We start from the raw sequence: 16,550 nt of genomic DNA on the forward strand, positions 1-16,550 counted from the left end.
TATAGGCCGATAATGATATGAATCTGATACAATATCAGCCCAAATGCTTGTCTTTCTCTCTGTGCTAGCTCTGTGATGAGCTGGCGACTTATTTACTCACCTCTTTATAATCAACTGTTTGGAATTATGCTGTCCTTAAATTGAAGTGAAGTGGTATTTTTTTTTTTTTTTTGACGTAGTAAGTGGAGTGATGCAGACACATATGTTACTGGATACAATATTAATGAGCTGCTCACAAAAACATGAATAACTTATACTATAATACAGAATCCAATGAACATTTAATTCACCGTAAAGTTTTTGCAGGGGAGTTTTGTCATGTGTAAACTTGTCAGATTTTGTCAGAGATTTGTGGCGCACTTGTTGCATCGAACATTTCAATATTCTGGATTAACTAGTAAATGTGTTTTACATTATGAGTATTGGTGTACAGCCGTGATTAAAACAATGCAAACGCAGTTGAACTCTGAAAACAACTGTCTACTCAGAGTAGTTGTCCCAATACCAATATACAAAAATGTATTTCGATACTTTTCTACATAAAGGGGACCAAAAAAAATTTCATTATTGTCTTTATTTGAACAAAAAATCTTAGGGTATAATAAGATTAATATAAATGTTTATTATTGCAATTTAGTCCTTAAATAAAATAGTGAACATACGAGACAACTTGTCTTTTAGTAGTAAGTAAACAAACAAAGGCTCCTAATTAGTCTGCTGACATATGCAGTAACATATTGTGTCATTAATCATATTATTATTTCGTCAATAATTATGAAGGACAAACTGTAAAAAGAGATTATTAATCTACTTGTTCATGTACTGTTAATATCTGCTTATTTTCAGTTTTAACATGTTCTATCTACACCTCTGTTAAAATGTAATAATCACTTATTCTTCTGTTGTTTGATACTTTACATTAGTTTGCACACATTTAGGTATCGATTCGATACCAAGTAGTTACAGGATCATACATTGGTCATATTCACAGTACTCATGTGTCCAGGGACATATTTCCTGAGTTTATAAACATAATATACATTTTTTTTTAAATGAAAAAATATTTTGTGATGCTAAAAAATATCGATGTAATCATAGTGGTATTGACTAGATACGCTCCTGTACATGGTATCATTACAGTGGATGTCATGTGTAGATCCCCCCATGGCATTTGTTTACATTGTGATGCCTGTGTGCTATTGTATTCTCCTACGGTGTGTAGTGAAACATGTTTAGCTATTCCTCGTCCTCCCGTGATAATGGTACATGTAAGAAACGTACTTTATTTGTCGCCATGGAGACCAGGATTAGTGATTTAGAAGTAGCTAAAACACTGCCGACTGCGGATGGACGTTAGCTGCTAGCTCGCTAGCCATGTTTTAAAGCACCTCTTCCTGAGGGCGTTTCAGTGTTATAACTTCACCTTTATCTTTAGTTTTTAAGCCAAAAATGCGTCTGTTCTCCCTTTTCTGTCTACACACTGTGTCTGCTTGTAAGTACTCTGTATGTGTGCACTGCCGAACATGCTCCTCTACTCCTAAAACCAGCAATGTCACGACGTGACGACAACGCACATGCCAATTAAAAAAAGGAGGGGGCAGGAGGGGGGAGACACTGTTCTTTTTAGAGGTGGTATAGTACCGAATACGATTAATTAGTATTGCGGTACTATAATAGCAGAGGTGGGACCAAGTCATTGCTTTGCAAGTCACAAGTAAGTCTCAAGTCTTTGCCCTCAAGTCTCGAGTCAAGTCCCGAGTCAAGACAGGCAAGTCCCGAGTCAAGTCCAAAGTCAAGACTGGAAAGTCTCAAGTCAAGTCACAAGTCCTGCATTTTGAGTTTCGAGTCCTTTCAAGTCCTTTTAACCACAGACTAATATTTTTACACAGATTGTGTATGCTTTTAAAACGCTGTTTTTATTTATTAAAACAAGTGCATTTGAAATTGCAAGAAAAAAAATAGTGCTGACATTGCAATTCATAACAGCACTATTAACCAGTCATTTTAATAGTTTAAACAATTTTAAACATTTAACTCATTCCTTTACAGAATAAACACATTTGCAAAAACAAACATTAACATACTATTGGTTGTATTTTATGAAAATAATATTACCACAGAGTTGAGAAGGAGCAAAGATCTTCAATATTTGTATGTGAAAATCACAAATAAATCTTCTGGGGGAGGATGACCCCCCTACAGGGGTTTGGTTTACAAACTTTCAGCCCCACCTAAAACAAACTTCACCAGCCGCCACTGATTATGATGCATTCTCATTTTAGGCAAAATATAAGACAATACTTTCTTAACAGTATAATTGTAACCAGGAATAAGTCTTCAAGTAACAATATTCAAATACTAACATTGTTGGGTAAAACAGCATTTGGTTTTATTCTGAATGTAGTGAAACAAATTGGTGGTTTTAGCTGATATAAAGACTTTCAGGTGTTTATGTATGTTTAAGTATTTGGCAGACGCTTTTATCCAAAGCGACATACATAAAAAATACATACATAACAATCACTGTAAACATTATCATTTAAGGGAAGAATGTAATACAAAATATCAATACAAAGTGTCAAGACAGAATAAACTCTCTGCTGCTGCAGCAACAGAGATACAGTCTATAAGATATATAGATATCTAATGTATTCATACATTGTTTATGTAGGATATACGCATGTATACATAACCTAATCATATTGTTGCTTCAATTTAAAAATAGCTTACCGTTTTTTCCCCCTTCTCTGGGATTATATTCCCAGTTTTGATCTCGGACGTCTGGTCACTTATAGCGTATAAGAATATTATATTACTGTTAAGCAAACTATGAATAATAAAACTTGCCAAAACATGTGTCCGTTATCATAGCTACACGTATGACAAAAAACCGCGTGAAAATCAGTGGTATTCAGTGAGGTAAAATGAATTAAATGCGCTGACAGTTCATTGCTCCTGCCAAATGAATTGCACTGAGTGGAGCGGATCACCACTCCAAGATGGCGGCCCCGCGTCTCGTCTGCGCCAGTAGGCAGTAGCGCTCGATGCTGCGTACCCTTATAAGATGTCTATGGTTATAACGTTAGCAGTGAGTTTACAGCCTCACTGATTTAACTACACAGCAAATAAAAGTCATGTTACTTAGCCAATAAACGTTATCTTACATTCAAAACCTACCCTTCTTTGTGCAACTTCAAATGTCGAACGAAGTTGGAAGTTGTTGCATCTCCGTCTGTAATATTCGAACTGCGTGATTTGCATACGCAATTCGTTTTTTGTTGACCAAGTCGTAGTTTTTATACCCGAACGAAACCAACTTTGGCATAATTGTTTCTCTCTGCCGCATTGTTTGACAACTCATGTTCGGTGGTTGTCCTGCAATTTGATTGGATGAATGCTGTGTGATGAAAACAACGTACAACTAATTTGATTGGCTGTTGTACTGACAGCACACCAGCTGACAAGCAGCACACACGCTGATAGACAGACAGACACGTACAAAATGAAAGATACGGAGCGCTCCCAAATAACTTTTTAAGCTTTGGGTTTTGGGGAAAGTAGCAAGTCATGTCAAGTCAAAAGGCTCAAGTCCAAGTGAAGTCACAAGTCATTGATGTTAAAGTCTAAGTCGAGTTGCAAGTCTCTTTACATTTTGTCAAGTCGAGTCTAAAGTCATCAAATTCATGACTCGAGTCTGACTCGAGTCCAAGTCATGTGACTCGAGTCCACACCTCTGTATAATAGTACCGGTATACCCTAACTCCGACCGTACTGCTTGGTGGAAATAGTTGAGAAAACAACTAGAATCTTGACAAAATGATTTGATGTGGATAGTAAATACAATGCAGTTTCAAAGCAGCGGCTGCCAAATCATGGTTTTTCCACCCTTCAATTCCAGTCTTGTATGGTTTTGGGCCACAAACACCACCCTCAATAAACTATTTCTAGTAGCAGCAGTTTGCAGCTTTGTATTCCTGTTTCGTTGCACTACCTGCACAGGCTGAGCAAGAGCACACCGAGTAAACGGAGGAGTTTTAGAGAGCGTTGCATCATCTAAACTATTAAAGGTTGAGTTCAAGTTGTCAATGCTGAAGTCTGCATATTCCGCAACATGAGAATAGCCTAATGACTTCCTCGCTGTGTGCTGAGCCACACTGTGAACTCATCCACTTTTCCATGTAGCTGCAAGTTGGAAGAGAAGCCTGCGAGGAAGAGCGTCTGCCCGGGGAGGAAAGGAAGCATGCTACGTCATACCATGGCTACGACGTGCTCTCTGGACACGCACCACGTGTCACACTAAAGACGCTTTCTTCTCTGATGCACAAGCTTTTCTTCCGTCAGTCACAAAGCAAACGCCAAGTACAACGCAGGCCCGTGAGGTTGAAGGCCATTAATCGTGTGAATTGTAAATAATAGTAAACACAATTTCCCATCAATATATAACTTGCATTCGCTGTACTTTGTAAGTGACATTTTGACATGTTAAGTGTAAAAAGTAGCTAACCACAAGATTCTACTTTAATTCCTTACTTTTGAGTTTGCTGTGCACAGTCGACGACAATAAGCCCAGAACACAGGACTGTTTGAATGGGTGAGTGTTTGTCGCCATCTGGTGGTATAAATGAAGACACACACTATTATACTGATATCATTTATAATTTAATTCAGTAAAGAAGGTGATTCAGTTGTATAACCGGCTGCTCTTTTACACAAATGATATCAATTTATTGAGTTATTTCATCTTTTGTTTTGTTTCTGTGGTGGATTCTTTATTAGCACAACTGGTTGGATCAGCTATGATGACACTGTAATTGAATCTATATTACTTAGACTTAGACTTGGACACACTTTAATGATCCACAAGGGAAATTGTTCCACACAGTAGCTCAGTTACAATGATGGAAAGGACAATGCAGGTATAAAATAGACTAGTAGCAATATAAAATATGACATATATGTAATGTTTACATAATATATCTACAGTATATGATATATACCGATATGTTATATTTAGGGATGTCCAATAATGGCTTTTTGCCGATATTCGATATTCAGATATTGTCCAACTCTTTAATTACCGATACCGATATCAACCGATACCGATATCAACCGATATATGCAGTCGTGGGATTAACACATTATTATGCCTAATTTGGACAACCATGTATGGTGAAGATAAGGTACTTTTTAAAAATAATAATAAAATAAGATAACTAAATTAAAAACATTTTCTTGAATAAAAAAGAAAGTAAAACAATATAAAAACAGTTACATAGAAACTAGTAATTAATGAAAATGAGTAAAATTAACTGTTAAAGGTTAGTACTATTAGTGGACCAGCAGCACGCACAATCATGTGTGCTTACAGACTGTATCCCTTGTAGACTGTATTGATATATATTGATATATAATGTAGGAACCAGAATATTGATAACAGAAAGAAATGGGGGGAGGGAGGTTTTTTGGGTTGGTGCACTAATTGTAAGTGTATCTTGTGTTTTTTATGTTGATTTAATAAAAAAACAAAAACAAAAAAAACAAAAAACCGATACAGATAATAAAAAAAACCGATACCAATCATTTCCGATATTACATTTTAACGCATTTATCGGCCGATAATATCGGCAGGCCGATATTATCGGACATCCCTAATTATATTATGTGTTTATATCATATATACAATATATAACAATTACCATGTGCAATATTACAGTATATGTAACAGCTGCAGCATAAAATAGAGAGTAGATCCACCAGAAAATAGACATTATAAACAAAGAGAGGTAGCTAACAAAGAAGGGGTCAGGTAATTATAGACAGATATCATTAAGATTAAAGATTAAAGTACCAATGATTGTCACACACACACTAGATGTGGTGAAATGTGTCCTCTGCATTTGACCCATCCCCTTGGGGAGCAGTGGGCAGCAGCGGCGCCGCGCCCGGGAATCATTTTGGTGATTTAATCCCCAACTCCAACCCTTGATGCTGAGTGCCAAGCAGGGAGGTAATGGGTCCCATTTTCATAGTCTTTGGTATGACTCCATCTATTGCTGTATGGCGAGTTATTATACAGCTGGATGGATGGATGGATATAATCTTGTATAATCGTTTTATTCCTTTGTTGCAATGGTTTTACAAAATTAACTACCTTGTCTTAATGCTTCTCTTTTTAATTAAAAAGCCGAAAGTGGGCAATAATGTCATATATATACACACTATATTGCCCAAAGTATTTGGCCGCCGGTCCAAATGATCATAATCAGGTGTCCTAATCACTTGGCCCGGCCACAGGTGTATAAAATCAAGCACTTAGGCATGGAGACTGTTTCTACAAACATTTGTGAAAGAATGGGCCGCTCTCTGGAGCTCAGTGATTTCCAGCGTGGAACTGTCATAGGATGCCACCTGTGCAACAAATCCAGTCGAGAAATTTCCTCTTTCCTAAAAATTCCAAAGTCAACTGTTTTTCAGGATTTGGGCTTGGCCCCTTAGTTCCAGTGAAATGAACTTTGAATGCTCCAGGATACCAAAACATTTTGGACAATTCCATGCTCCCAACTTTATGGGAACTTGACTGGCTTGTACAGAGTCCTGACCTGAACCTGATATAACACCTTTGGAATTAATTACAATAGAGACTGTGAGCCAGGCCTTCTCGACCAACATCAGTGTGTGACCTCACCAATGCGCTTTTGGAAGAATGGTCGTTAATTACTATGAACACACTCCGCAAACTTGTGGACAGCCTTCCCAGAAGAGTTGAAGCTGTAATAGCTGCAAAAAAGGGGAACAACATCATATTGAACCCTATGGGTTAGGAATGGGATGGTGGCCACATACTTTTAATAATAATAATAATAACTGGGATTTATATAGCGCTTTTCTAAGTACCCAAAGTCGCTTTACATGTTAAAAACCCATCATTCATTCACACCTAGTGGTGGTAAGCTACTTTCGTAGCCACAGCTGCCCTGGGGTAGACTGACGGAAGCGTGGCTGCCAATTTGCGCCTACGGCCCCTCCGACCACCACCTATCATTCATTCACCGGTGTGAGCGGCACCGGGGGCAAGGGTGAAGTGTCCTGCCCAAGGACACAACGGCATGGTAAGAGGCGGGGAGCCTTTTGGCAATATAGTGTGTGTATGTATATATATAAATATATATATATATACACATACACACATATATCAGTATTTAAACAGTATGTAATCGAGGCATTGTTTGCTCTAAAATTATCTTGAAAGGTTCATGAATTATTTAGTGCTCTAATTGAAATAGCAATGTTTAGATAACACATGAGAGGATGACGACGATGTTGCTTTTTGGTGGATTAATTTTAACCCTTATTAAAAACAACACACACATACATACATACATACATACATACATATACATACCTGTATATATATTGTGATGTGCACAAACAAAAAAAAGGGATGTACTTGCCTTCAATGACCACACCTAAAGAGTGGCGTAGTTTGACCCCCTGGTGCATGTTTTCACTGTGATGGCTGGCCGGGTACTCCGGCTTCCTCCCACCTCCAAAGATAGGTTGATTAGAACACTAAATTTGCCCTAGTGTGTGAATGTGAGTGTGAATGTTGTCTGTCTATCTGTGTTGGCCCTGATGAGGAGGCAAATTGTCCAGGGTGTACCCCGCCTCCTGCCCGAATGCAGCTGAGATAGGCTCCAGCACAGCTGAGATAGGCTCCAGCACCCCTGCAACCCCGAACGGGACAAGCGGTAGAAAATGAATGGATGGATATATATTATCCAGCCATCAATCCATTTATATATATATATATATATATATATATATATATATATATATATATATATATATATATATATATATATATATATATATATATATATATATATATATATATATATATATATATATATATATATATATATATATATATATTTATTTATTTATTTTTATTAATATGGCACAAGCGGTATAAAATGGATGGATGAATACAATTATTAATAAGATACTGACTATATATATATATATATATATATATATATATATATATATATATATATATATATATATATATATATATATATATATATATATATATATATATATATATATATATATATATTTTAGGCTCAGTACTGTACTCCTGGCAAAGGGGATCGGACAGCTCATTAAACCGGGCAGGGACAACATAAACGTATGCTGTGAGCATGGTGACGACAACGCCGGTTTTGATTACGTTGAATAAAACAAATTGATTCTATTATTTTTTTAAATAAACAAACAAAAAATACATTGTGCTATATAGCTACTTCCGGTTCCTCGTTTGGCTGTATTTTTCTAAGTAGCGTCCGTTTCCGGTTGACGGTCTGATGACGTCACTTGTTCGACCAATAGAAACAGGTCTGCCTTCTTTGAAGCAGTTCTTGCCCCCGCCCCCTCTGATGATCGCGACAATGACGCGGGCATCACTTTAGGACGCTAACCGGACGGCGCGGCAACAAATTACATTTGCGTTTGGATTGAACGCCCGCCATTGTATGTGAGACCTGCCACTGGTACGTGACGAAGGTAGTACTTTACACACGTTTGCATTCCCGCCTTGGCGTCAATGATGTGTTGTTTGTTCATGTGTGTTGCAATAATCCGCTCATGTCGGTTCGTAGACGCTCCGTGGCAGTGTCGGGATGATCGGTAGCGAGCCAGGAGAGGAGCAACACCGAGAGAGTAGTCTATCATTAGCGGGAGCCCAGAGAGGGAGATAATAGGTGCCATGGCTTTAATGAAAACAGCTTTACTTGTCTGTCTGCAATATGGTGAGTTTTTTTATTTATTTAATTTCCCTCCATCTGTCACACTCATTTGCATGATTGTGTTCCGTTTATTTGCAGTATGGATGCACTTGTCATAGGATGCAGCAGCCATCTTATGCCAGGATGTCGCTAGTTTTCTCTGCCTAATGAAATCTAGATGTTTACATCGTGGGGGATAAAATATGGAATATGGCCCACATCACCCCTGCTCTGCAGGACTAAAGGACTTTAAAGTGAAGTTTTTTACTTGTTGCTTTATTATGCATTAGAGCAGTGTTTTTCTACGGAGCCCCTAAAGCAGACCTGGGCAAATTAAGGCCCGGGGGCCACACGCGGCCCTTTAAGCTTTTCAATCTGGCCCGCCGGACATTCCCAAACATTTTTTTTAGATCTTTAAGATGGAAAGTGTAGCTGCCATTATGATGTGCACTGATGTTTTCTAATGACTAAGTCTTGAACTATACAAAGTATTTCAATGGTTGGAATCTGCGCTTTTGCATGATATTTTAGTGATTAGTGTTGTCCTGATACCAATATTATTTCGATACTTTTTTGTACTTTTCGATACTTTTCTAAATAAAGGGGACCAGAAAAAATTGCATTATTGGCTTTATTTTAACAAAAAATCTTAGGGTGTGGCAGACCGGTACTTTTCAGAGGAGGTATAGTACCGAATATGCTTCATTAGTATCGCGGTACTATACTAATACAGGTATACTGTAGTTACTATGGTAATCTACGTCACAGCAGGTCAGACGAGGCACCAAGCAGTGTGGGTGGGGAGCGTTTCCACAGAGTGTTTTCAGAGAGGCCAGCCTGAAATGATTTTTACAAGAAAGTTCTAAAGCTTAGTGATGTATCAGATGTATCAGATTGTAGGTCTTTTTTATTTTTTTACCCTTCGCGTTCATATTTTGCTGTGTTTGTTGCATTTTTGTTGCATTTGGCTTGATTGTAAAATATGTCGATTGAGAGGGGGTGTAACATTCATATGTTCTCAATATTCAGGGTTTTATCGTTCATACAAAAATTAAAAATTCCATTCCGTTTTTAAGGCGGTCTGTCATAACATTTTTAGCATTCAATCCGACTTTATTGTGAGGTTTTGTATTAGTTTTCCTAAAAATAGATATACCGGCCCCCAGACACATTTTTTTCTCTAAATTTGGCCCCCGAGTCAAAATAATTGCCCAGGCCATGGATGTTTTGCAAGACCTCGCAAAAGGTTTTTTTTCCTATGTCAGTGAACCGGAAGTATAACAGACACAGGTACCCGTTACGACGAGGAAGCCCCCTCGCCCTGAGTATTCTTTTCAGATGTCTCTCGCTTATGTCAAAGCCATGTCTGCGTGCAAGAACGGATTTGATGTCTTCATATGTTAGGCCGATACTAAAATAGATATCAATACACTTCTCCCTCCCACAGATGATGGGTAGGCTCCTCCATCGCTTTGTCTGTTTCACTTCCGGTTCACCATCGCTGTGTCTGTTTTACTTCCGGTTCACTGACATATCTTGCAAAACATTTTTTCCCTTCCATGTCCCTTTAGGGGCTCCGTATTTTTCAACCTTTTTTGAGCCAAGGCACATTTTTTTCCAGAGGCACACCACCAGCAGAAATCATTAAAAAACGAAACTCAGTTGACAGTAAAAAGCCGTTTGTTGGGTATGAATTTAAACCATAACCCAACATAGCTCTTGTCTCAAAGTAGGTGTACTGTCACCACCTGTCACATCACGCCGTGACTTATTTTGAGTTTTTTGCTGTTTTCCTGTGTGTAGTGTTTTAGTTCTTGTTTTGCGCTCCTATTTTGGTGGCTTTTTCTCTTTTTTTGGTATTTTCCTGTAGCAGTTTCATGTCTTCCTTTGAGCGATATTTCCCGCATCTACTTTGTTTTAGCAATCAAGAATATTTCAGTTGTTTTTATCCTTTGTGGGGACATTGTTGATTGTCATGTCATGTTCAGATGTACATTGTGGACGCCGTCTTTGCTCCACAGTAAATCTTTGCTGTCGTCCAGCATTCTGTTTTTGTTTACTTTGTAGCCAGTTCAGCTTTAGTTTCATTCTGCATAGCCTTCCCTAAGCTTCAATGCCTTTTCTTAGGGGCACTCGCCTTTTGTTTATTTTTGGTTTAGGCATTAGACAACTTTTTACCTGCATACTGCCTCCCGCTGTTTCCGACATCTACAAAGCAATTAGCTACCGGCTGCCACCACTGATATGGAAGAGTATTACACGGTTACTCTGCCGAACTCTAGACAGCACCGACATTTAACATATAATTACTGGTTTGCAAAAAATATTTTTAACCCAAATAGGTGAAATTAGATAATCTCTCACGGCGGCACAGTGGTTGAAAAACACTACACTAGAGCAGTGTTTCACCATGTACCACCTCAGCAATAACATTGACTCTCCAAGTACCACTATAATGACCAACATTAAAATACAGTAGCGTATTAAGGCCTAATTATTCATTAAAAACAAGGCAGAGGCTTTATTTAACAAGTATATTTAAAATGTTTGGCCACCTACATTACACACAGTTCGAACAGTAACAATGTATTTTAATTTAGGCCTAAGTATTCATTAAAAACAAGGCAGAAGCTTTATTTAACTAGTATATTTAATATTTTTGGCCACTGTTACAGTACACACGGTTTAAACAATAACACTGTATTTTAATTTAGGGCTAAGTATTCATTAAAAATAAGGCAGATGCTTTATTTAACAAGTATATCTAATATTGTTGGCCACTGTTACATTACAGACAGTTCGAACAGTAACACTGTATTTTAATTTAGGCCTAAGTATTCATTAAAAACAAGGCAGAGGCTTTATTTAACTATTATATTTAATATTTTTGGCCACTGTTACAGTACACACAGTTAGAACAGTAACACTGTATTTTAATTTAGGGCTAAGTATTCATTAAAAATAAGACAGAAGCTTTATTTAACAAGTATATCTAATATTTTTGGCCACTGTTACATTACAGACAGTTCGAACAGTAACACTGTATTTTGATTCAGGCCTAAGTATTCATTAAAAACAAGGCAGAGGCTTTATTTAACTATTATATTTAATATTTTTGGCCACTGTTACAGTACACACAGTTAGAACAGTAACACTGTATTTTAATTTAGGGCTAAGTATTCATTAAGAATAAGGCAGAGGCTTTATTTAACAAGTATATCTAATATTTTTGGCCACTGTTACATTACAGACAGTTCGAACAGTAACACTGTATTTTGGTTTAGGCCTAAGTATTCATTAAAAACAAGGCAGAGGCTTTATTTAACTATTATATTTAATATTTTTGGCCACTTACATTACACACAGTTCGAACAGTAACACTGTATTTTAATTGAAGTAAGTAAAACAGTACTATAACCAAGAGATTTGTTGGCCTACCACTAGATAGAGCCCGTGTACCACTATGTTTTTATAGGCTGGACATGCTTTTAAAGGCTGAATTTTCAAGGTTTTTAAAAGCTGTTGAATTTTTGATAAGGTGTAATGAATTTTTGATAAGGTGTGATGGATGGCACTTTGAAAATAGCTTGTTTTTTGGCTTTTATTGGTGTTAGTAATTTCTTAGTAAATGCTGTTTGGATATAAGTGTGCAAAAAAAAATGCATTTTTATAAATATCAGAGCCAATAGTAGGGTAGAATAGTATACAGGTGCTAATAAAGTATTGCGGTACTAATTAATTAATAAAAAAGGTACTATACTGCCTTTAGAAAAATACCTGTACGTTTTTTTTTTTAATAGACATGATTGCACGCCGTGGTGACATAATTAGTAATAAGAGCGTGGGCATTGTAGTCTACACACACACAGAACACTTAGAAGCAGAAACAGTGTAGAGACAGAACAAGAACAATAGACATATTTTGGCTTAATGAAAGTGAAGCCATTAACACAAGTGTTGTAAAAAAAACCCATGGTGTTTACTTTTTGATATCAAAGTAAAACACAAAGCAGTTTGGCTAATTAAGATAAAGTCTAATAAACAACATGTGTTCTTCTCCAACGCCACCTTGTGGTTCAGTACAACAGTTTGACCAACAACAAAATAAAACAGGAGTGACAGCGTGTTTCCTCATCTCATTAACTCTGTTACAGCAGCTGATGGACACTGTATTGTCAAAATGAAAGCAACATAATATAGTTTTTCTCCTTCGCTGTTTACTTAGAGTGGAGGGGACAATTGTCTCCAATATTGTCCACACCTGTCTCCATCTAACAGTAGTGCGCTCTTAAACACACAATGGGAAGCTAGGGAAAATGACTAGCGTCCTGGAAGAGTTGCTGCAAGGATTTCTGGGAATGTGCTCTGTTTTGTTGCGGTGCAAATATTCTCCCGAAATGTGTTTGTCATTGTTGTTTAGTGTGGTCTCACTATATGGCACAGGTTTATGACAGTGTTGGCATTGTTTATACGGCCACCCTTAGTGTGACATGTAGGTCTGTTGACTAAGTATACTCCGAGGTGATACCCTTCGAGCGAGATTAACGTTGTTTGTCCGCCATGATTTATAAGCCAACCGATGCTAGTGCGCATGCGCCTGACTTTGTGTTGCCATAAAGGCATTAACAAATGACTGGGTTATGGTAATTTATAAAGGAGACAGGAGACGGTATGACTAACCCCTCCTGTATGACTAACCGTCTGGTATTTTATCGCGAGTCATCATTATGCTGTTGACCATTATATTATATCCCTCGTCCATTAACAAGTAAAAAGTCAAGGGCGGTCACGGCAAGTTGTTGCCGCAAATGTTGGGTCCATTTTTTAGGGCACTACGGCAAATGAGAGGGCGGTTGCCGTTGTTCAATTTGAGCCCTGCCCTAAACTACTTAGACTAACTACTAAAATACTTCTACTTTACTGCTCGTCCCCTTATTCATGTTACCGTATTTCCTTGAATAGCCGCAGGGGCGCTAATTAATTTAAAACCTCTTCTCACTCCTGCGGTTACCAAAACCATGCGGAATGAGCAAGCATGCTCTAATTATTTTAAAACCTCTTCTCACTCCGGCGCATACCTTATCATTAAAAACACATTTAATAAAAAAAACGTTATTATGATCTTACCTTTACTTGTAGATGGGTCCATGTGCAGCTGCTTCTGATCAAAGGCAGTCTTTCTCATCTTTCTTCAATTTTAAAAGTCTCTGGAGATATTCCTTTAATTATTACCTCCTGCTTCGATTGAAAGTCCAGTTTAGAAAACGGTTTTTTTTTAGATATGTAATCCTCCATGGTAAAAGTGCAAGCAAACAATTGCTGCATGCTTGCTGCTTGTTGTCTTCTTCTGCAGTACCTGTCTCCTGCAGTACTGGTAGTCGCAAGAAGGATCACTAGCGCCCTCTACCACCTGGAGGCGGGAGTCATTTAATGACTCATATTTGACCCGGCGGAAGTGCCAAGCATGCGCTAATTATTTTGCGAAACGAGTTTGACCCGGCTGTAATTCTAGGCAGGCGAATACTATATTCCCGGCGCCAATTCAAGGAAATACGGTACACTTTATTATGAATGATTAAAAAAGGTAACAACGATGAGGTTGCATCTTTGCCCCCGCAGTCTGATTGAGAGACACACAAAGCTGCGTTGTCCCTATCAGTCCCAGCGCCATATTAATTAGGTCCTGATCCGCTTAAACCTCCCGCTGAGTCGTCCACCATGTCATCATCCATGGGCGTGTCACTGTTAGGCTACAACACACACACACACACACCAGTATATCAGGTTTGTAGTAGTAGTAATCCAGTTTAGGTGCGGGTTAGAGGGAGTGTTCTGTCATCCAGAGATGGCGTATTTGGTACTCCACTTTTGCTTGCAGATTACATTCCCCAGGCCGGATGAGTCCCTCTTAACACAACCATTGCTGCTGCCAAAAACGTGCTGCGAACACGAGAGCTTTAACTGCCAAGCTTATTTTTTACTTTTTTTTTTTTTTTTTTTACCAGCAAATGACTCTAAAAGAAAACCAAAGGTCCCAAAATATAGTATTTTCAACAAATGAATACATCTTAGTAGTGTATTGGAAGCTTATTGTCTAAAATAAATTTTAGCGCTCATGGTAAGTTTAGTGTTACCTCCTTTAACGTGGGAGTTAGGTTCCAGACCCCTTTTGTAGTGGCACATTTCCGCAAAGTAAGGACACTATTTATTCTAAAATGAATATGTATATTATTACAGGCCTCAAATTTTAACTTTTTAAGGTCAAGGCAAGTGTTGCCTTAAAGGAAGGCTCATATTTTAGGGCACCAAGGCAAGTTATAAGGGCACCAAGGCAAACATTATTTTCTTTCGAGGCAGGAGATATATAATATATATATATACATATATATATTTATATATATATATATACATACACATACATGATGCCATTATCTCTATTTTTACATTTATAGATAGTTTTTATTTGTATTTTTTTTTAAAGTTATGTACATCATGCAGATGATGTATTGGGACGGATCCATTATGAAATTGTGCAGAAATATGTCATATAGGAATTAACTATACACAATAACACATTAACAAAATGATGTCACATGAATGATTTTTGAAGTGACATGAAAAAAACCACAATGTAAACAAAACCTGGTGTTTACTTTTTGATATCAAAATAAAACACAACGCAGTTTGGCTAATGAAGATGAAGTCTAATAAACAAGCTTTGTTCTTCTCCAACGCCTCCCAAATGATTCAGTACAACAGTTTGGCCAACAAAAAAAAACCTTGGAGTGACACCTCTCACATCGAATAAACAATCTTCACAGCCTGCGTTCAATTCGATGAGATGAAAAAACATTTTAGCTATTATTGATGTTATTTGAACACTGATACAGTTTGCAGGTGAAGGAGTGAACATCCCCGGATATAAACAAGTTGTGACAACGTTCACGACACATCGCCTGCTGCAAAACATCAAATACCGTAGTTTTCTCCTTCGCCGTATACTTTTAGTGTGGGGACAAGTGTCTCCAATATTGTCCACACCTGTCTCCATCTAAACACAGCAGTGCGCTCTTAAACGCACGGCGGGAAGCGAGGGAAAATTACGTTAAACCAAGCGCTTGGCTCCGTTTACTGCGAGGGGAAATCTCCGCAGCAAAGTTGGTGTCGTTGGTCCGCCATGGTTATCAAGCCAAACGACGCTAGTGCGCTTGCGCCTGGCTTTGTGTTGCTGAAAATGCATTAATAAATGACGTTTTTTTGGTAATTAAAAAATTAAACTTGCAAATTATCATTATACCGTTTACTGTTACATTCCTCGTCCATTAACAAGTAAAAAGTCATGGGCGGTCACAGCATGTTCTTGCCGCAAATGTTGGTCCATTTTTTGTGCATTATGGCAAATGACGAGTGCGGTCGCGGTAAATGCAGCGGTGCCGCTGTAAAATTCTGGCGCTGTTATTATATAATAAAGCTGAAAGGCCTACTAAAATGAAATTTTCTTATTTGAACGGGGATAGCAGGTCCATTCTATGTGTCATACTTGATCATTTCGCGATATTGCCATATTTTTGCTGAAAGGATTTAGTAGAGAACATCAACGATAAAGTTCGCAACTTTTGGTCGCTGATAAAAAAAGCCTTGCCTGTACCGGAAGTAGCGTGACGTCACAGGTTGTGGAGCTCCTCACATCTGCACATTGTTTACAATCATGGCCAGCAGCAGCGAGAGCGATTCGGACCAAGAAAGCGACAATTACCCCATTAA

At 37.9% G+C, this 16,550-nt stretch overlaps 1 protein-coding gene across 3 annotated transcripts in view; it reads left to right on the forward strand.

Annotated features, from left to right (window-relative positions):
• Positions 1 to 8,422: 8,422 nt before the first annotated feature.
• The window catches only part of igsf8 (immunoglobulin superfamily, member 8), a 69,908-nt gene continuing 61,780 nt past the window's right edge, over positions 8,423 to 16,550 (forward strand). The window contains exons 1-2 of one of the 3 annotated variants that reach the window (XM_062037665.1): positions 8,423 to 8,565; positions 8,661 to 8,810. In XM_062037665.1, the coding sequence (XP_061893649.1) occupies positions 8,768 to 8,810 (43 nt within the window). In that variant the 5' untranslated portion in view covers positions 8,423 to 8,565; positions 8,661 to 8,767. The remainder of the gene's footprint in view (positions 8,566 to 8,660; positions 8,811 to 16,550) is intronic. The other 2 variants (XM_062037666.1, XM_062037667.1) reach the window with 2 other exon arrangements.

Source organism: Entelurus aequoreus, linkage group LG26, assembly GCF_033978785.1.
Source record: "Entelurus aequoreus isolate RoL-2023_Sb linkage group LG26, RoL_Eaeq_v1.1, whole genome shotgun sequence".
NCBI lineage: Eukaryota > Metazoa > Chordata > Actinopteri > Syngnathiformes > Syngnathidae > Entelurus > Entelurus aequoreus.